The 18947-nt window shown below is 37.7% G+C and overlaps 6 protein-coding genes across 11 annotated transcripts; 1 reads left to right on the top strand and 5 right to left on the bottom strand.

Moving 5' to 3' along the window:
- LOC104782722 lies at positions 76 to 2589 on the bottom strand. 2 transcript variants are annotated; one of them, XM_010507733.2, is made up of 10 exons: positions 2273 to 2589; positions 2120 to 2182; positions 1684 to 1768; positions 1541 to 1597; positions 1225 to 1300; positions 961 to 1009; positions 756 to 844; positions 610 to 679; positions 418 to 503; positions 76 to 322 (listed from the first exon to the last, which is right to left on the bottom strand). In XM_010507733.2, exons 1-10 carry the CDS (start codon positions 2534 to 2536, stop codon positions 280 to 282), a joined length of 882 nt encoding a protein of 293 aa, XP_010506035.1. In that variant the 5' UTR covers positions 2537 to 2589; the 3' UTR covers positions 76 to 279. The 2 variants fall into 2 exon arrangements, with proteins under 2 accessions (XP_010506035.1, XP_010506036.1); XM_010507734.2 differs by having other exon boundaries at positions 1225 to 1297.
- Positions 2709 to 6130, top strand: LOC104782720 (TBCC domain-containing protein 1). The gene is made up of 9 exons (XM_010507731.2): positions 2709 to 3313; positions 3695 to 3835; positions 3962 to 4333; positions 4460 to 4564; positions 4655 to 4795; positions 5083 to 5286; positions 5394 to 5486; positions 5584 to 5695; positions 5779 to 6130. Exons 1-9 carry the CDS (start codon positions 2819 to 2821, stop codon positions 5820 to 5822), a joined length of 1707 nt encoding a protein of 568 aa, XP_010506033.1. The 5' UTR covers positions 2709 to 2818; the 3' UTR covers positions 5823 to 6130.
- On the bottom strand, positions 6092 to 7503 carry LOC104782721 (rhodanese-like domain-containing protein 9, chloroplastic). Its single transcript, XM_010507732.2, has 6 exons — positions 7375 to 7503; positions 7022 to 7272; positions 6789 to 6939; positions 6616 to 6701; positions 6405 to 6509; positions 6092 to 6314 (listed from the first exon to the last, which is right to left on the bottom strand). The coding sequence occupies exons 1-6, from the start codon at positions 7419 to 7421 to the stop codon at positions 6250 to 6252; spliced, it is 705 nt and encodes a 234-aa protein (XP_010506034.1). The 5' UTR covers positions 7422 to 7503; the 3' UTR covers positions 6092 to 6249.
- Positions 7714 to 9444, bottom strand: LOC104782719 (outer envelope pore protein 16-3, chloroplastic/mitochondrial). 2 transcript variants are annotated; one of them, XM_010507730.2, is made up of 3 exons: positions 9340 to 9429; positions 8579 to 8926; positions 7714 to 8115 (listed from the first exon to the last, which is right to left on the bottom strand). In XM_010507730.2, the coding sequence occupies exons 2-3, from the start codon at positions 8907 to 8909 to the stop codon at positions 7967 to 7969; spliced, it is 480 nt and encodes a 159-aa protein (XP_010506032.1). In that variant the 5' UTR covers positions 8910 to 8926; positions 9340 to 9429; the 3' UTR covers positions 7714 to 7966. The 2 variants fall into 2 exon arrangements, with proteins under 2 accessions (XP_010506032.1, XP_010506031.1); XM_010507729.2 differs by having other exon boundaries at positions 7718 to 8115; positions 8579 to 8930; positions 9340 to 9444.
- Positions 10010 to 12366, bottom strand: LOC104782718 (squamosa promoter-binding-like protein 9). Its single transcript, XM_010507727.2, has 3 exons — positions 11647 to 12366; positions 10867 to 11012; positions 10010 to 10768 (listed from the first exon to the last, which is right to left on the bottom strand). The coding sequence occupies exons 1-3, from the start codon at positions 12003 to 12005 to the stop codon at positions 10167 to 10169; spliced, it is 1107 nt and encodes a 368-aa protein (XP_010506029.1). The 5' UTR covers positions 12006 to 12366; the 3' UTR covers positions 10010 to 10166.
- Positions 15721 to 18437, bottom strand: LOC104782716 (parathymosin-like). Of its 4 annotated transcripts, XM_010507724.1 has the most exons (3): positions 18072 to 18195; positions 17268 to 17480; positions 15721 to 16164 (listed from the first exon to the last, which is right to left on the bottom strand). In XM_010507724.1, the coding sequence occupies exons 2-3, from the start codon at positions 17439 to 17441 to the stop codon at positions 15898 to 15900; spliced, it is 441 nt and encodes a 146-aa protein (XP_010506026.1). In that variant the 5' UTR covers positions 17442 to 17480; positions 18072 to 18195; the 3' UTR covers positions 15721 to 15897. The 4 variants fall into 4 exon arrangements, with proteins under 4 accessions (XP_010506026.1, XP_010506027.1, XP_010506025.1 ...); XM_010507725.2 differs by lacking the exons at positions 15721 to 16164; positions 18072 to 18195 and adding an exon at positions 18202 to 18437 and having other exon boundaries at positions 16824 to 17480; XM_010507723.1 differs by lacking the exon at positions 15721 to 16164 and having other exon boundaries at positions 16824 to 17480.

The following is an 18947-nucleotide window of genomic DNA, read 5'->3' as shown; positions in this document are numbered from 1 at the left end:
TCGACCACTTGTGTGCAACCCTGTGGATCACTTTAATACCTTCTAACTTTCTAAGTGCTTTTTACCCAAGAAGTATATGTATAAAAGAACCATAATTATGTATCATTTCAAAGCTCTTACATAAAACTTGCTTTCCAATATGGTCCCTTCAATCAATATGATAAATAATACATCTGCATACTGTAACTACATATGCATATAGCAAAGTTCAGTACCTAGGCCGTTTTAACATGGCATTCTACTTTATCTTTACGAATCAGAGCGTAATCATTTTTAACACTAATTAATCTTCTTACGCATTCCCATCCGTGATCTAGCATATCTGATATTGCTTGTTAAGTATATTCTTGGAATAGCGGTAAAGTCCCACGAGAAAAAAAAACACAAAGAATTAAAATGAGTAGTAGTGAAGGATACTGCAGCCTCAAACCCTCCCCAGTGAGGGATGAGTAAAGCACTGTGCCTTGAAGAGTATGTAGTGCTTCACTTGAGCAACTGATGTCCTGAAAAACCCACATATCAAGGTAAACATGTCAGAGTCAGTTCACTCTTTAAACAAAATAGGATCTGCCTCTACTCTTTCAGAAAAAGATATTGCGAGAGCTGTACCTGGAAATCAACAAACGCAACAGGAGTTCCGTACGTACCCTGAATCTTCAGTTTCAAGAATCCACGGCATCTGACAGGAAAAAGAGTGAAAACTATGAACTATCCCTAGTGGTTACAGTTTTGCGTGAAGAATAAAGTATCCTTACCTCGAGAAAACTTGAATTAGCTCAGCTTCGGTGCAATTTGGTCCCATATTCGCTATGAAAAGTGTTGGACAAGGATCTGCCACATTATTCTGTCAAAAGAACAAAGATCGTCATGTCCAATGGTAATAAATAATTTACCTCACTGTTTTTTTGTCCAAACAGAATGCAATATTCATATGAAAGTATAAAATAGGCAGAAGCTTACAGATTTTCCAGTAGTCGGTGCCCTCCCAGCAACATTAGCAATTCCTTGACTGAACGAACAAAAAGAATATAGTGAGACATTGAGTTTCCTGAGGTAATAGCTAAGGAAGAACAAGCTCTCTCATATCCAGTGCATGGGGGCTATGACCAGTTCAGCTAAGCCTTAAGTAAGTTAGATTTCAGGGAAGAGATACAAGAAAAGTGAGTGCAACAAAGAAACAGAATCTACGCATTCACAAGTATGTGCTCAAGTAGTGCCGATGACCTTTGTGCATGTGAATAACCAATTGTGTTGTACGCAGAACTACTCATTCCAGGAGTGTGAAAGCTGCCAAAACCTGCTAGTGCCCAAACGTGCAAGAATGTGCAGTGTGAGCTTTTCAGAAACGTGAAACCATGTTGACGGCACTTATAGTTCAAGTGTGAAATCTTAAACCAGAAAGAGCTAACATGCATGAGCGTGGGGATTGTGAAGTTCATAACGACAAATACAATACACATATTCAGATACAAGAAACATAAAATACAAAAGGTCACTAGAAGCCCCAGAAAGGCTTGTGCCAATGATCTTAGTATCTTACCAGATTCAGTAGTGGTGCTCAAAGACTTGGGTTTTTTCAAGCTTTCCCAACCATCATCTACCACAAAACAAAAACAAAATAAACACATAAGCGAAGATCAAACTTTTATTGAGCTACCGAACAGAAAGAATCCTGCTACTTGCCTGTTCTTGATCGCTTAGATTTGGGGTTTGATTTGGCAAGATCAATGTAAAGAGTAGAATGCTTTTCACGATCAAATACCATTCCCTGAAAGGAAACAAATAAAGACAAAAATAGCTTAATGGTCTTCATAAATAAATTTCTAAAGTTTCTTAGTTCAAGCTAAAGTAAATAGCAACAGCTAAATTCATTCGTGCCAAAACAATGCAACCAGCTATCTAATTTTGAAACTGAAACGATTTCAAGTTACTTAGGGTGAATAAGAACAACCAGAAAGACACCAACTTTACTTATATAAAACCCAAATTTTCATTCTTTCCGGCTAAATTAGCTTCAGAGACATGTCTTAAGCAATATCCCCAAATCAATCATTCACATAAGTAGAAACATCAGCTAGAAATTGAAACAGCAGCAAGTTCCGAAGAAATTTGTACTCACATTGAGAGCATGCATCACCGCTACAGCTGACTGCAGATCCGAAAACACAGCAAATGCAAAGGGCTACCAAAACAACCACAGTAAGATTCTCAGTCTCTTAATCATCCAATCATCCCTAAACCCAAATTACAAAATCCCGAAAAAAGGATTTACCTTAGCTCCATCTGAGCTCCGAAGATGCGAAGTCTCATATCCTGGGAACTCTCTAAAGAGATTATAGATCTCCCGAGGCTTGACGTCTTCAGGAAGTCCAGCCACGAAAAGCGTACGAACCTCATCGCGACCTCCAATAGACACGTGTGCAGGCAGATAGACAGAATGAGCCGGAGTAATCGGAATCGGAGCCATTCCCAGCGGCGGCGGAGGAACATTCACCGGTAGATTATAGTGAGAGTAGTAAGCAGCCAAATCATCCATTGTTTGAAACGACGACTTCAAATCTCGTCGCCGGTGGAAAACTGAGTCGGAGAAGAAAGAAACTAATAAACTTTATCAAAGGGTTGCTTAATGGGCCGGATTTTATGGCCCATTATTCCTTACGAAGGCGTATGATAATTACCATGTGGTTGCACACACTGTAACATAACACTCTCTCTCTCTCTTCTTGTCTCTTCCTTCTTTCTCCATGTCCGATGTTCAAAAGATCTGTAACTTCCCCTCACAACTGTCTCTTCCTTCATTCTCTGGTTTTGAATCATAATGACGGAAGAACTCATCGACCAATCACCACCACCTGACCCAGACCCGATTCAAACTCCGAATTCGAATTCAATCATCCACCCGAGACGTGTACCTTTCGAGCACGGCCTTATTCCGATCCAGAAGCTCGTTTTCACCGACCCGATTCAAGCTCTAGCTCCGATCAAACAAAAGCTAGCTGCTTCCGCCACGAATAACCGCGTTGGATCTGCCGCTATTTCCGATGCGCTCTTGATCTCCGTTGATAATGCGCGTCTCGTTCTCGAAACTCTCGGTTCTGTGTTACATTGCGAGAATGATCCTCTGGTTTTGGCCCAAAAATCTGAAGAAGTTGATTCGGTTGGAGCTGATTTGAGGGATCTGATTTTGTTTCTATATATTCAATCGTATAAGAAGTTGTTGCCTAGAACGCATAAGGACTCTGCTGCTGTGGCTGATGTTTGGCCATCTACTTCTGCCTTTGATGGATACTTGTCGGCGTTATCGCCAATTCAGGCAATTTTTTTTTTTTTTTTACGTTTTACATTCTCTGAATTATGTAATGTGGCTCCTTGTGATCTATTTGGTAGGGAAATGATACTGAAAACGTATTTGGTAGGCCCGAAAGTTTGTTTTTTTTTTTTAATCGATTTTGCATTGGATTATACTATAATTTGCAATGCAAGTTTAGAAATTTAGAGACACTAGACTTAGGGACGTTAGCATTAAGCAATGTTGAAGAACTACATTGAATGGGGCGGGTGTAGTTTGTGTTTGTTTAAGTGATCTTTGTTATTTTTCAAACTGAGAAGATGCTCGTTGATGTATTTCTTTATAATGTATTTGAGCTTATGATATCAAAAGCTTTAAGTTAATTACGTTTCCATCATCATGCAGCTTGTTCGTAGCAACAGCCGTCGATTTATGCCATCACCGGCAGATGAAGAAGCTCATCAATTGTCGTATCTGCATAAGCACATAACAAATATTATTACTCTCCTTTCAGAGCATGTGGAGGGAGAAGGAGATGAATCTTTGGTATGTGCTAACCTTTTAATAACTGTTTGTATTGGATAGATATCAAAACTTATGTTGGAATACAAATAATATGGGAAATGAAAAGAAGGAATATCTCATGCTAGATGGTCTGAATCTCTTCCTCAGGTCCTGTCTATGGAAAGTTTTGAGCACATTGGGTTTCTTGTTCATTATGGTGATAAGGGATCTGGTGTACCTTCTTTAAGCCAAGCTACTCCTTTTTTTGCGAATTCTGATCCTGATATGCCTGCTGTCCCCGTTCCTGCTTCTCAAGTGAATGATTGGCTTCTAAAAGACATAGCGTCCGCCTTAGAAACCATTTCTGACAGAATTTCTGGGAAAGAAAATGGGACATCCGATCAAGATGCTGGAATGGCAGAGTCTGGCGTATCTCTTAATAAAGTTTCATCGAACGAGAGAGGTCCGTGTATTATTGAGGGAGTCTCTAAGACTTCACTTTTCAAGCAGGCTTCCGATCTTAAGGGTAGATCAGTGAAGGTCTGTTTTGAACAACTAATTTGCATTTTAAACTCAGTAGTCCTTCACATTTTGTAGTTGTAGGTCTTCATTCCGTTTCTTTCACTCATGTATGCACGTCAATTGCATGTTTTGCGTATTCTGCAGGTTGCCAATTGCCATGATTCTGTCATTTATCTTTTAGCACCATTGAGATATGCAACTGTGTATGGATGTTCTGATTCTACTATCGTTCTGGGAGCTGCTGGCAAGGTACTATAAATCTACTCCTTCCTGCTTGAGTCTTTGGTTAACGAGGTTCAGGGGTGAAGATTCAGTGATAATATTTTATTATCCCTGCAGGCAGTAAGAGTTGAGCATTGTGAGAGAGTTCATGTGATTGCAGCTACCAAACGAATCTGCATCGCCAATTGCCGTGAATGTGTGTTCTTTTTGGGAGTCAATCAGCGACCTCTCATTGTTGGTGATAACCACAAACTACAGGTGATGTGTCTCTTTAAGATTGAGGGTTTAATTTACAAGTTTTATGTCAGGCTGCATTAGCAACTCTTATTTCCGGCTCTGATAATCATCTGACATTAGTGAATAGACTACATATTTTTGTTTAACTTGAGGTTATATCTTTTCTGTGTTAAAAGCCTTCATGATCATATTAGCGGTTCATGGTAATTGGACAATTGAACATGCTGTTAGAGTCACTTCTTAAGTTGAAACATCTTCTGATGTATTGTCTGTAACTGTTGGCATCTATATGACTTGATCTGTTCCAGGTTGCTCCATATAATACATTTTACTCACACTTGGAGGAGCACATGACCGAGGTAGGAATTGAGCCAACTATTAACAAATGGAATGAATCCTTGGCACTGGGAGCAGTTGATCCGCATGACTCACTCTCACATCCTACTGGCGCCTCTGATAAACAATCTGAACCGGCTTCATGTGTAGGCCCTGACCAGTTAACTACGTTTTTGGTAAGATTCCCCTTTTCTTTATTTTAATTTTCCTGTAATAACTAGTGATGTTGGTTACTAAGATTGTGATCATGGGTTAATTTCTCACATTAATTTTTCTGGTTCAGATCCCAAACTGGTTTGCGGGCGAGGCAGTTGGTTCCACGAAAGACAATCCATTTCCATTGCCAGATGCATATAAGGCAGTGCAGCAGACAAACGTATGTTTTTTTTGGGCTCTTCCATATAAAATTGCTTGTTTGTTTTTCATCCATATCTCAGCATCTGATCCCTTAACTGTGTTTTGGTTTTGAGCAGCTTAAGAACTTGGAAGAGACAAGGCAATCCTTAAGAGAAACACCTCTTGAAGAAAACCGAAAACGAGAACTTATTACAGCGTTCCACATGCATTTCAAAGACTGGCTCTACGGTAATCAAATCACATCCCCATTCTAGTTCATTCACTCCATTGGTCATCCAATGATTTATATGTATCTGCTTCTTTGGTGACAGCAACTGGAAATATTCGGCAACTTTACTGCCTACAAGGCGACTAAAAGAGACCAATGACGATGGAGGATGTCACAGTCACTGTAGAGTTCTCTTGATCCGTTGTTCCTCAGAGATTGCTAGCACCTTTGACATCAGAACTTAACTGCACAGCACGCTCTCTAACTCCTAAAGCTTTGTTTTATTGTGTAGGGTTTTCTCTCTGCTTTGATCATATTTATTAGTTCTATGTATCCACGTTTTTGTCCTTGAAAAACATTACGCAATCTTGTCTTTTTAAGTGTTGATTTCATTCAATTGTTTTAAGCAGATAACCTTTGCTCAAAACCATATATATATAAATCCTTAGTAACTACTTGGAATCTTAAAAATTTGAGTTTCTTTTTCAATCTTTTCTCTTAAGCATCTACACATACAAAGCAGGCTGAAAATGTGAAAACTTCTCTGGATCAATTGTTGTTTTGTCTTTGCCTCTTAGCTTGTTGGAGGAAACAGCTTCTCTGCTTGGTCTGGGAAGAACTGTATGAACAAATAAGCACCTGCAAGTTCAACAAAATCTAATTCATAACCAAAAGGGCCAAACAACATTCTCTATATTCTCTTCAACTGTATGGTAGAATTTTACTTACAGACGAGCACTGTTCCTAAGACTGCAGAGATCTGGCCTTGAATTGTGATAAGCCCTGCTTTGCCAGCTTTCTGCAACTCGGTTGAACCAACCGACTCAAATGTCCCTAAAGACGCAACAACCAGTAAATCCGATTCATCATCCTTCTCAAACCAAAGGATCTCCAAAACCCCCAAGGAATGTTCTTTAGATGAAGCCAAATGGAATCAAACCTGGTTTTACAGACTGTAGCCCTGATGTTACACAAGCTATGTTTTCGTAACCTGCTTCCTCCAATCTACTAGCTGCAGCTGCAGATCTTTTCAAGAACAACAAAAGAAACTTTAAAATTCTCACTTCAAACTACACTCGGTGACTCAGTGAATCCAGAGTTTGATCTACTAACCTGAGACCTTCTTGACAAACAAGTAAAAGTTTGCTGTCTTGAGGAAACTCGTTTCTAACGTACTTAAGGAATTCAGGATTCATTTTCGTGAAAGGCAAACCAAAGAACAGTCCTGAGAAATTGTTGTGCACTGTCCTCTTTATTATCGTGCCTGCAATTTTGCTCAAACAAAACCACTCAGAACTCAAAAGTAATGCCATACAGTTTGTTCAAGTAAAGGTTTGAGTTCTTACCAATATCGTTGTCTTCGTTGTAGATGAAGAGAGGGACATGGGAGCAAGATTTTATATGAGCTCTCTCGAATTGAGTCTTGTCTCTTACATCCACCACAGAGTAACCTTCTTCGGCTATCAACTTCTTTGCTTCTTCTGCATTCACGAATTTCACCTCCGCCGCAATTCTCAAGTGTCTCCGGCGGATTACCTTCCCGGAGACACTCTTTCCCGCCCAGCTCACCGCTTTCAGTCGTCTTCCACCAAGATTACTGCATCAGAAATCAAAGCTGTTAACTTTTCTCTGAGTGATGAGAACACTCCAAGATTAAAGAACTTGGCGATTTATCAAAAGGAATCAACTTTCGTATTACCTGGTGAAATAAAGAGCCGTAGGGCTAGGGCTTATGATCCCTGCCATTGCTGCAGAGGTCTCCGGAAGAAAAGAAAAAAAAAACTCGTCACTGTGATGCGATAGTTACTTGGACAAGAACCACTAGATTAGCCATACCACAAGGAAATTTAAGATAGCCAATTCTTCGTTGCCACGTGTTCAACTCTGCTTTTACATGTAGATCTCCAAATCCACTTCGTCTGATTTATGATTAGGATAAATGTTTCCATGTTTGTTTCCTATGCTTGTCACGTTCAAATCGATTATTGTTGGTTCAGATGAAGTATGTACCTTGAGATTAACAGAAGCAAAAGTCTGATTACTGAAAGCTGAAACCTTTGATACATTTTCAGACAAAGTCGATTTTTTATTGTAGGAAAAATTCAGACAAAAGATGTGAGGAAGTCACTCTCCAGAAATAAGAACATGAGGAAACAAGAGCACAGAGTTTTATGAATTCACATATCCGGATACAATCAACAAAAAGGAGAGGACATGGAAGAGATATTATCTCAAAGAGCCTTGGGATCAGCGAATGCACATCTTATTAGTTTCAGTCACCAAAAGAGAAATCAGGAATCAGCTTCAGCTCTTTTCTCTACGGTGTAAGGATAGTACTCTCTGCCAGTGTCTACTCTTGTGGTCTGACCTCCAGAGTCAATCAGAGCAGAGGTAATAGCTAGAGTTGCACCTGCTGCTATAGCTGTGGGGATGCTCCTTGCTGTAATAAACCAATTTAGAATCAATAAACCAACAACAAAAGAATGCAGAAATCTACAGCATCAGGTCAATCAAAGCTATGTACTCTCTCGTTCTTTACATATATGAGATTTTGGGAGGCTCGTGTACATACTCAATAACATAGTCTTGGCACTTCTGATATCATATAGATTTGCTACACTAGATACCGAATAACATTAACTTCAGGCAAGGAACAATTATTTCTTCCTAGATATTAAAAACTCTGACAATTCTTTGTTACTTTACTGCCACTCAATTTTGTTGTTTGTCCATCAGTGACTACTTAGCTCCTAAAACCTATGAATCTACATACTGCTAGTTCCAGCAACTTCAAATGGTCTTCCCCAAAACCATTCCAAACTACTTAATCATAGAGACAATGGTCTTTGCTGACACAATGACAAAACAGTAACCAACTATGAGACAAGAAGAAACACCATTACCTCTATAACCAAGCACAGAAGCTCCAGCAGCAAAACCACCAATAGCACCATTGTAAAAATCCCTCTTGCACCTAAAGTTCTGAACCAGCTGTTCAACACCGATGTAAACGCCTCCAATGGCAGCAAAAGTCAGCCCGTGGGTTCCCATCATCTTCAATGTTCTGATAAGCCCTGGAAGAGCCACATTTCTCTCGACTCTTGGAACATCTTTCCAAGTCGCTAAAATGGTTCCGTAAATCATCCCAGCACCAAAACCAGTGACACTACCTTTCATTGTCTTCATCATTGGACCATCCTCTTCTTCCAAATATCTCATTTCAGCTGGATCCATGATTCCTTTCTACGGTTCTAGCTAATGCACACGAGTAAAACATTCATCAGACGAACACGATCAAACAAAACAAAAACAAAATGTGAATTTTGAATGCGGGATGTACTAGAAGACGCGTGATTTGGATCAAATTTATCAAATTGAAGTTTGAAAGTCGCAGTCTTTACAACTTTACTTATGAACCCATTACCAGATCGTCAATATAATATGGTTTAAAGACCCACAAATCATACAGTGAGACATTGAATTGAAACGAAAAACCCGAGATTTGATTAATGTAAAAGCAGAACCCTAGTTTTGGGAAGCTCAGTAAAACTCATCACAAAGTCGTAATACAATGAAAAATTGGAATCCATCAATAACAAACAGAAGAAAGGTGTTACAGAACACAACGTAGAGAGAATAATTGAAGGATTCAGAAAAGTCTAACCTTTGGAAATCGAAGAAGCAAGGAAAGAGAGCGATTCAGTGAAGGAACTCAATGAGAGATGTTTTCGTTGTTCTTCAGGAGACGACGACCCAGTAGAGAGCCAATAAAGAAATAAAAAAACCCAATAAGCAGAATCTAGTAGAAGTTCATGTGGGCCTATTAGGCCCATTATGAAGCCCATCTATGTTATTCTCTCTACCCCCTCTTTCGGTCTCTGTAGCAAAGCTCTGACTACCACTATGGTTGGAAGATGAGAGATCTTTTGAAGAAAGGTCTCTGTCATCGTCTTACTACTGTTGCTGACAACAGATTTTTATGAAGAGAAGAATCGTAAGGCATAGCGCAGATCAGATGGTGGCTGGAAAGCTGTATGTCTATATTTTATTAGATCAGATCAAATTACATTCTGATCAAAAGTTGGAATCATAGCTCAGTCGTCTTCTGGTGTATATGAGTATATCTATAGTTCAAGTTTTGATTAGAATGCGAGGTTTCATTAGGAAACGCGGGTACTAAGTCTATAAAGGACGACTCTATGAAGGTGAGTGATTAGAGTTTTGTGGATTAAGGAAGTTCACTTTGTTAATCAATAGGTCTCTGAGACTAATTTAGCGTTTAAGATTGTTGAGTTTGAGCAAAGCTGATGAGGCTATGGCTAATTTCATGGAGATGGAACAAACAAAACAAGTAGCATAAAAATCAAAAGGCCAGTCTTAGGCAACAATTGTCTGGTTTATTAATAGCAGATTACAGAAGAGCAAAAGATAAGATAGAGCAGGATCGTTCATGGTAACATTGGTAAGAAGATTCTCTGATGCAAAGACAAGTCAGAGAGACCAGTTATTATGGTGAGAAGAAGAGTCATAAGCCCTTGTGTTCTCATCTTCTATGTACTGTCTCCTACTTTGATGATGGTGATCAGATAACTCGAACTGATCACCTATTGTCGTCGTGCCATTGCTTATCTGACAATTATCTGGCTCGGTGAACCGACCTAAATTCAAAACAGGTGACATGTCATTGTCATCATCCTTGAATACCCAAGGCGGGTTTAGATACTGATGCTGGCTAGGTGCAGGTGGTGGCTGAGCCATTGTAACTGTCATCGGGCAAAAACCTGAAGAAGCTCGCCATGTGTTGTTGTTGTTGTTGTCCTGTGGCTGATGTGGATTTGACAGAAGAGAGAGAGCACAGTTTGAGTCGCCCATTCCCTTGTAGCTCTCTGGTTTAGTGTCCATAATATCTGGAGATGAGAAGCTTGACCCTCCTCCACCAACTGAACCTTGGCTAAATACATTCATCGGATTGATCTGCCACGACGGTGCTGACACAGGACGTCTAATCACTCTTGTATCCAATGTTCTTGTACTTGTCCATCCCATTTCTTGGTTCCCAAGAAAGCTTCCATTCATTCCAGCATCAGCGTTCCCTGTCCCATAACATGCAATCATATAAATACATCTCATTATAAAGATAAATAATCACTTGTATTGGTCTTAATTATGTCAAGCAAAAAAAAGATCTAACCGTAAAGTGATGGTGCAATCCTCCCGTAACGAGAAGACAGCACAGAGAGAGACGCAGGCTGTGGCTTCCTCCGTCGCTCATTATGGCCAGCGAGTCTCCTACGACAACTCCTTTTCTCTAGGTCAAACTCAGGAAGCTGATGAAACCTGAGTGAGATTGATTCAGATCTTGTTAACTTCAAAGAAAAGCAACAGAACAGAACAATCCAAACACAAAGACACTCTCCACGTTAACCACCGGTTCTATACTTTATATAAGTCATTATAAGCTTTGGTCATCAGTTTGAATTAGAATCTAAAAACCACAAACTTGTAACTGAGTTCCTCAATGATAACGTCAATGATGCAATGGTACACTAGTTTTGTCCCCCTCAATAATGATATGACCTAAAGAAGCAAAAATGAGGGCAATGGGTTTCTTCTTGTCCATTCATTTCATATCCCTTTGGATGAGATTATTTAGAAAGACAAAATCAAAAATAAAAATAAAGAGAAGCATCCAGAAGTACACGTAAACATATTCCCAAAAATAAGCCCAACGAGTCCAACAAAACACAAGACCAGGTTACAAAACGAAGCTGTAAAGTTCAAAAAATGAAAATAAAAAGACGTTAAAGCCAAAAAAGCATATGACACTGACAATCACAAAAAGCTAAAGCCTTTAGATTTGATTCACAACAGTGGAACAAGGAAAGCCTTGGCCGGACTCTAATATCTCCGGCAATGGCAAAACATGTAAATAAACGATAGTACTAAAGGGTAGAATTGGGATAATAAGAACCTGCTGCACTGTTGACAAAACCTCTGTTCGAGACCACCAACAATGACTTTGGGTGTTTTAGAGTGCATTCCACAAACTCTGTGCCTCGAGTAATAACCTTTTGCGTTGGTTAGATCCGTTCCACAACCTTCCACTTGGCACCTTGGTATCTGACCAGACTGACCTGACCCTCCTCCACGGACACGTCTGTTTGACCCAACACCAGAGGAAGAAGACCCGGATCCACCTCCACCGTCCTCGAAGTAGATCTTCTGGCCAAACATGAGCCCTCCACTGAAAGAGGATGACTCAGTGGAGGAACCACCGGACTCTGCCTGACCCGGACCTAAACCCGGACCCGAGTTGGAACCCATCTCCATTTTTCTTTTGGTTTCCTCTTACTCAGACAAAAAGGGTTTTACTCTTCATTCTCTCTCTCTCTCTCTCAAACCTAACTGTCTTTGGTTTTAAAGAAAGGACGAAAGGAGAAGAAAGCAAAGAAAATTTTGGCTTCCCTGATTTTGACTGTTTTGGGTTTAGAGAAAAAAGAAAGATATAAACACAACAGAAGGGAAAAAAAAGAGACGAGAGTAGTAAGAGACAAAGACAGTGTGAGAGTAAGTAAAATGGTACGGACAAACAAAAACTGTTGTCTGTTTATTACCACATAGCAAAACGAGAGAAAGAGAGAGAGAGTTTGTAGCAATTTTCTAAACTTGGAGAAACTGGAGCAAGTGAACATTGGAGAGGTCTTTCAAATACACACACTTCTTTTTTTTTTATTTTTTACTTTATACTGTTCACATTTTATAACTTTTTGTATAGAGAGGTTTTCCTAGCAATTATTTGACAAGTTAATGCATTTTTTCTTATGTCAAGAGAATAAATAAATGCAATGTTTTTTCTTTTGGTCCACCATTGGCATTATGAGGTTGGCAATAAATGGAGATGATATTTTGTGTTGTCTAGCAAATCTACCATGAATATTTGAATTGGTTATTTTGAACTGAAAATCTTATATGAAGTTAAAAACTTTACAATTATAAAATGAACTCATTAAAACTAAATACATGCATATTTGAAAGTACTCTTATTTGAAATGAAATATGAGAGATTTTCTTATATATATTCAAATAAGAAGGAACTGTTTTTTTTTTTTTTTTTGTCAACAAAAGAACTGTTCTTTAATAGATTTCAAAGATATATACAAATGTAAATACAATTTATTTTTTCATGTGAAAATTATGAATTCTTAAACCCTATTTATAAGAAAAATTGGACTTGGCATTCATCTAGATGGCGTCAGTCGAGATGATTATGATAAAAGCAGTTATAAAATCAGTTCAAGTTTTTTAAATAGCTTAAACAATAGTTTAAGTTGTTATAAACATGATCAGTCATGCAAAAGAACCATGATTTCATACCTCGAGTTTTTAAAGCTTTTTTTTTTCTCGATAACCCCAAACAAAAACACAATTTTGTTTAGGTAGATATTCCAAATTTGTCCAATTACGTTATATAGATATCGTCGTTGTGGTGAGTAAGGAGATCAACACCAAATCTATGGTTTCTGGCGTCAATATATGTTAAGCTTGTTAAGATACTAAAAGACGGAATGTTAACTTCCATAATGGATGTACGAAACTCTAAGATCTCAAGAGAAACTCTAATTAAGATCTCAAGATAAACTCTAAGATCCAGAAGCCTTATGACAATCATAGTTTTTGTAACATAGAATATGTAATTGCATTGTATATATGCAGCCTCAGCCCTCATCAGGTCCCAAGATAAGAAAAGATTCTTCTTCGTTTCAAAACTAACTTTCTTTGTTCGCAGCACCACAACCAGCTGTTGTAATATCAACATTTTCTTTTGGAAGATTAAAAAAGAAAAAACTCACCACCAACTTTGTTTATCTCGAATATATCAAATTATCACCAAGTACTTCATACAATCGACTAACCCATGATGGAGGTTTATATTATGATAGAATGGAATCACTTACAAAAATTGGTCAATACATCTGCTATATATGATAAAAACGATCGTCATTGGCCAAACAAAATCCATACATATTTATGCAGAAACAAGTAATTTTTATGACCAATGCTGTTTTAAAAATCGCGCTTAAGAACATTGTATGTTGGTTGTGTATCTTGCCTACAATTAGTTGGAGTCACACTCGTTTACGAGAAGTAGTACTTGTAGAATCCTCGAAATAATTATCCACCAATAAGTATTTTGTTTGCTTCAAAACTTTTTTGTCCATTTCTTGAATCTCGCATGCGAATAATTTATAGACATATGTGTAACCATTTTTAACCCATTTGCATAGTTTGTTATTTTTCTTCATAGACGTAGACTCTTTTGTACCGGTTTGGATAACCTCAACCCGTGACTAGAGAAATCTTCTATTGCGTTTATTGAAAGAAAAAAAAACCCTAAACTTTTATCGATCTTGTCCAGGGATTTTAGGTATAAAATTTTGGATTTTATGTGTTTTGTAAAGAGTCCTAGTTGGGTGGTACTCTTTAATGTTTGGATATCCATAATTAACCGTGATGGTGACGGGTCATGTGTGATGTAGTAAATTTAATTTTAGTATACTTTGAAAGCATATATTATATGCATGCCACCAGGGAGCAATATTTTCAGACTCATGCATAGGACATCCAACTTTACAGATTTTGATAATCTGATATTGCTTTGTACTTAAAATAACAGAAACGTGTTAATTTAAAAAATACTATCTTTCCATAGATTCTATACTCTCAGCATTGGGAACCAAAAGGAAACTGCCGAGGAGTTCAGAGTTCTATAAATAGATGGTTGCTACACTGTAGTAGTTAAAGAGCAACGAACATGTTAAAAGAAGAATACTAGTGAATTTCAAAATTTATAATGATTGAAAAAAATGTTAAAATATTAAAGACTGAAATGTGAGCAGTACAGTTATTGGAACACAACAAAAGATGTGACACTTCAAGGGAACTAGTTGGTGTCGGCAGATGTGCAAGCAACCCTATAAAATGAATTCAGTACTCTATTTTTGTTTGTTAAACCTCTTTCTCATGTGTTTATGAGCGATTTATATAACCAAATGTTTTTACTATTATTATTTTGACGTGCTATTTGTTTGTTGTTTCTTGCAAATTAAAGCCAGATTTTTAGCTTTTATTTTGGGGTTTTTTTTTATTTTTTAAAACTTACAATGTCCAAAGTAAGATTTTTCTTGATTTTCGTTATAATAAAAGGTATGAAAAGTTAAATCGTAGTCATAGACATCATCCATCAAAGTCTGTGTAAACTGTAATCTACTAATATATAGTAATATTTTATAGGTTTAGGTTTGATTTGTTCTTTTTGCTTAGCTTTATTTAGTGAAAGTGGTTTCCACTTGTTTGGCTGCATTGGTTAGACCCTGAAACTAAAGACCTGATCTCCTAAGCCTGCCTGACTAGTTTTTACAATTACGTCATCAAAACGTCTAGGCTCTATCTGAATAACAAAGACATTTTGAGAAACTATGATGATTTATGTTTATGCCGTCAAATATGACGAACACATACCTGTGAAAAAAATTCTTCTTCTTATTATTATTCTATTAATTAGTTGCATGAAAGTGGGGGGGAAATTTGGGTTATATTGGACCTGGGTTTAAATTTCTTTAGAAATATATGATTAGTAGATTTTGCCATTTTTCAATGAAAATATTTATAGTTTATGAATCTAAAGTTTTAATACCAAAAGTCAAATCTAATAATCATATAATTTGACCAACCTTTGAAGTATAATAACACTCTTGTCACTTTTCACCTCTCAGCTCTCAGCTCTCAGCTCTCAGCTCTCACCTCTCACCTCTCACCTCTCACCTCTCTTCCCTTAACGGCTTCACTGTAATATTTTGCCTAACTGACGTACACAATTTGCAATTATAGCATCTTCACAATCATGTGAAAATTGGAGATACAAGATTAGAGAGGATCTCACATCTCTCTCTCTCTCTCTCTCTCTTGTCTCTTCCAAATTCATGTGTTACAGGATCATCCTTGGACACACAAATGTCATAAACCAAACAGATGCAGAGACAAGAAAAATTTAAAGAGAGAATGCAAATTGATGCTTTTGACTCATAATTCACCAAAGGAGTTCCGATCCTAAAGTTGTCAACTTCAAAATAACTTGTAAGAAAAGCAAAAAACAAGAAGGAGAAGGTTTCTTGAAGTTAATTTGTCATCGTGGTCTCGTGAAGTATGTTCACAAGAAGGTTTCTCAAACTCCATTACATTCCACAACAGCTTCAGCAGCTCGTCTCGGCTTGCTTTTTCTCCGGCTTCCATTTTGTCTAAAGCCAATAGACGTAGTAGATTTCATGGAATCATCAGTGCTTGACTTTGATCCTAACTCATTCTCTTCTTCAGTTACATCTCTACTGCCTCCATTAGATATCTTCCTCCTTTTCTCCTTCTTCAAATCTTTACTTGTTACTGAACCATCATCAGTTTCTTCTTCTTCATCATCTTCTATCTTCTCTACCACCATCTCTTCANGCCTGCCTGACTAGTTTTTACAATTACGTCATCAAAACGTCTAGGCTCTATCTGAATAACAAAGACATTTTGAGAAACTATGATGATTTATGTTTATGCCGTCAAATATGACGAACACATACCTGTGAAAAAAATTCTTCTTCTTATTATTATTCTATTAATTAGTTGCATGAAAGTGGGGGGGAAATTTGGGTTATATTGGACCTGGGTTTAAATTTCTTTAGAAATATATGATTAGTAGATTTTGCCATTTTTCAATGAAAATATTTATAGTTTATGAATCTAAAGTTTTAATACCAAAAGTCAAATCTAATAATCATATAATTTGACCAACCTTTGAAGTATAATAACACTCTTGTCACTTTTCACCTCTCAGCTCTCAGCTCTCAGCTCTCAGCTCTCACCTCTCACCTCTCACCTCTCACCTCTCTTCCCTTAACGGCTTCACTGTAATATTTTGCCTAACTGACGTACACAATTTGCAATTATAGCATCTTCACAATCATGTGAAAATTGGAGATACAAGATTAGAGAGGATCTCACATCTCTCTCTCTCTCTCTCTCTCTTGTCTCTTCCAAATTCATGTGTTACAGGATCATCCTTGGACACACAAATGTCATAAACCAAACAGATGCAGAGACAAGAAAAATTTAAAGAGAGAATGCAAATTGATGCTTTTGACTCATAATTCACCAAAGGAGTTCCGATCCTAAAGTTGTCAACTTCAAAATAACTTGTAAGAAAAGCAAAAAACAAGAAGGAGAAGGTTTCTTGAAGTTAATTTGTCATCGTGGTCTCGTGAAGTATGTTCACAAGAAGGTTTCTCAAACTCCATTACATTCCACAACAGCTTCAGCAGCTCGTCTCGGCTTGCTTTTTCTCCGGCTTCCATTTTGTCTAAAGCCAATAGACGTAGTAGATTTCATGGAATCATCAGTGCTTGACTTTGATCCTAACTCATTCTCTTCTTCAGTTACATCTCTACTGCCTCCATTAGATATCTTCCTCCTTTTCTCCTTCTTCAAATCTTTACTTGTTACTGAACCATCATCAGTTTCTTCTTCTTCATCATCTTCTATCTTCTCTACCACCATCTCTTCATCTTCTTTTTCTTCCTCTTCCTCCTCTTCTTCGAAATCATCTTTCATTGGCTTCTGTGGCCTTCCTCTTCTCCTGTAAGCTGGAATCTTCTCTTCTTCACCGCTCCCACGATCTTCCCGAGCAGATGCATTCTGCTTCTTCCCTTTCCCTCTACCTCTTCTCATAGTCTATAAACCCCAAAAGCTACTACACAATCTAGAAACCTGCAAGCACAACATTTTAAACCAGCTCATTGGAACACAATCATTATGTCGTTCTCCATCTATATCCAGATTAAACAAAGAACCAATCAGGTTAACATTACACAAGAACATGAAAACAAGATTCCTATCTTTCTCGTTCAACATATAACAACAATTGCAGTTCTTACCAAACTGTTCCAAACCTAAACCAGCAACAAACTGAAATATTCAGAAGCCTAAAATCTTTCACTTGATTTCAATCTCAATATCTATGAAATTTCATTGCATGAGAGCAATCAAATAAGACAACAACAAAGAAAACCTGGTTTTGTAAGTTTGTTACCAATCTCATTAAGTACAAGTAAACAAGAACAATCAAACTTAACAATAATGCAAAACTGTATGAATACGTTATCAGAATCTCTGACACACGAACCAGATGAATAAATATGGTTTCTTTCTTTCTTGGGTACTTGGAAAAAGGAACCCTTTTGTCTTCTTGAGTTTCTTTCAATCAATCTACATCTACTTTTAAAAAGAATCACTTATCTCTAACAAACACAGAGTAGGAGGAAACAGAGGATATAACACAGAGATTAGAGAAACACCCACCACTAAGGAGACTCTTTCATAAAAGTGATCACAGAGAGAGAGAGAGAGAGAGAGAGAGAGAGTGAGATCTAAAGAGAGAAGGAAAGAGAGTTTTGGGTTTTGGCAGAGTAAGTGAGTAGCACACACTTACCATACCCATACCACTGACCATGATCCTATAAACCAAAGCCGTCCATTGGCCGATGGATCTTCTTTAGCCCCGTTGAAGATGGGATTCGGATTTTCTCGCATTCTAACTAATCACACGCGCTTTTATCTGCACGTCATTCTCACCCCCACACACACCTAGAGGCACCTAGGCTCTTACTGCTGCTGCTACTCGAACTCGAACCGTCGTCTCCTCTCTCTGTGGTCTGTGGATAAGAATGATGACAGCTCAACAGCATTGAGGGTTTTTATATGGGCCTTTCCTATCTTCATTATATGGGCCGAACTCAAAGCCCAGATAAGGCTTTCTCTTCTTACTTTATATGAAGAAAGAAAAAATATGTCTTATATTAATTCGATTCGAGCAAACAAAAAGAAAAAAAAAAACTAATAATTCGATCATATGATGAACTCAGTTACAGGAAAGAGTTGTACTGAATTGAACTACTACTTCAACACTTTAAGTTTAAGCACATCATTGGTGATGGATGCATGTTCAAATGATTGAGGTTTAATATAAGTGGTGATGTGTATAGTAAATTAAATGATTTTAGTCTCTAGACAATAGTAGTATTTGCCTTGGAGTAAAAGTTAACCACTCTTCAACGCATTGAATCAATCCAATTGCTTCTCCCTTTAACTCTTTTTAGCCAATAAATCTTCATTTTATTCACGTTATATATGATATGCCAAAGCTACACGTAAAACAATAACTTGTGATTTTATGTA

This window comes from Camelina sativa, chromosome 4 (genome assembly GCF_000633955.1).
Source record: "Camelina sativa cultivar DH55 chromosome 4, Cs, whole genome shotgun sequence".
Classification (NCBI taxonomy): Eukaryota; Viridiplantae; Streptophyta; class Magnoliopsida; order Brassicales; family Brassicaceae; genus Camelina; species Camelina sativa.
Note: the sequence above shows the minus strand (reverse complement) of the source record. Positions and strands in the feature narration are given on the sequence as shown.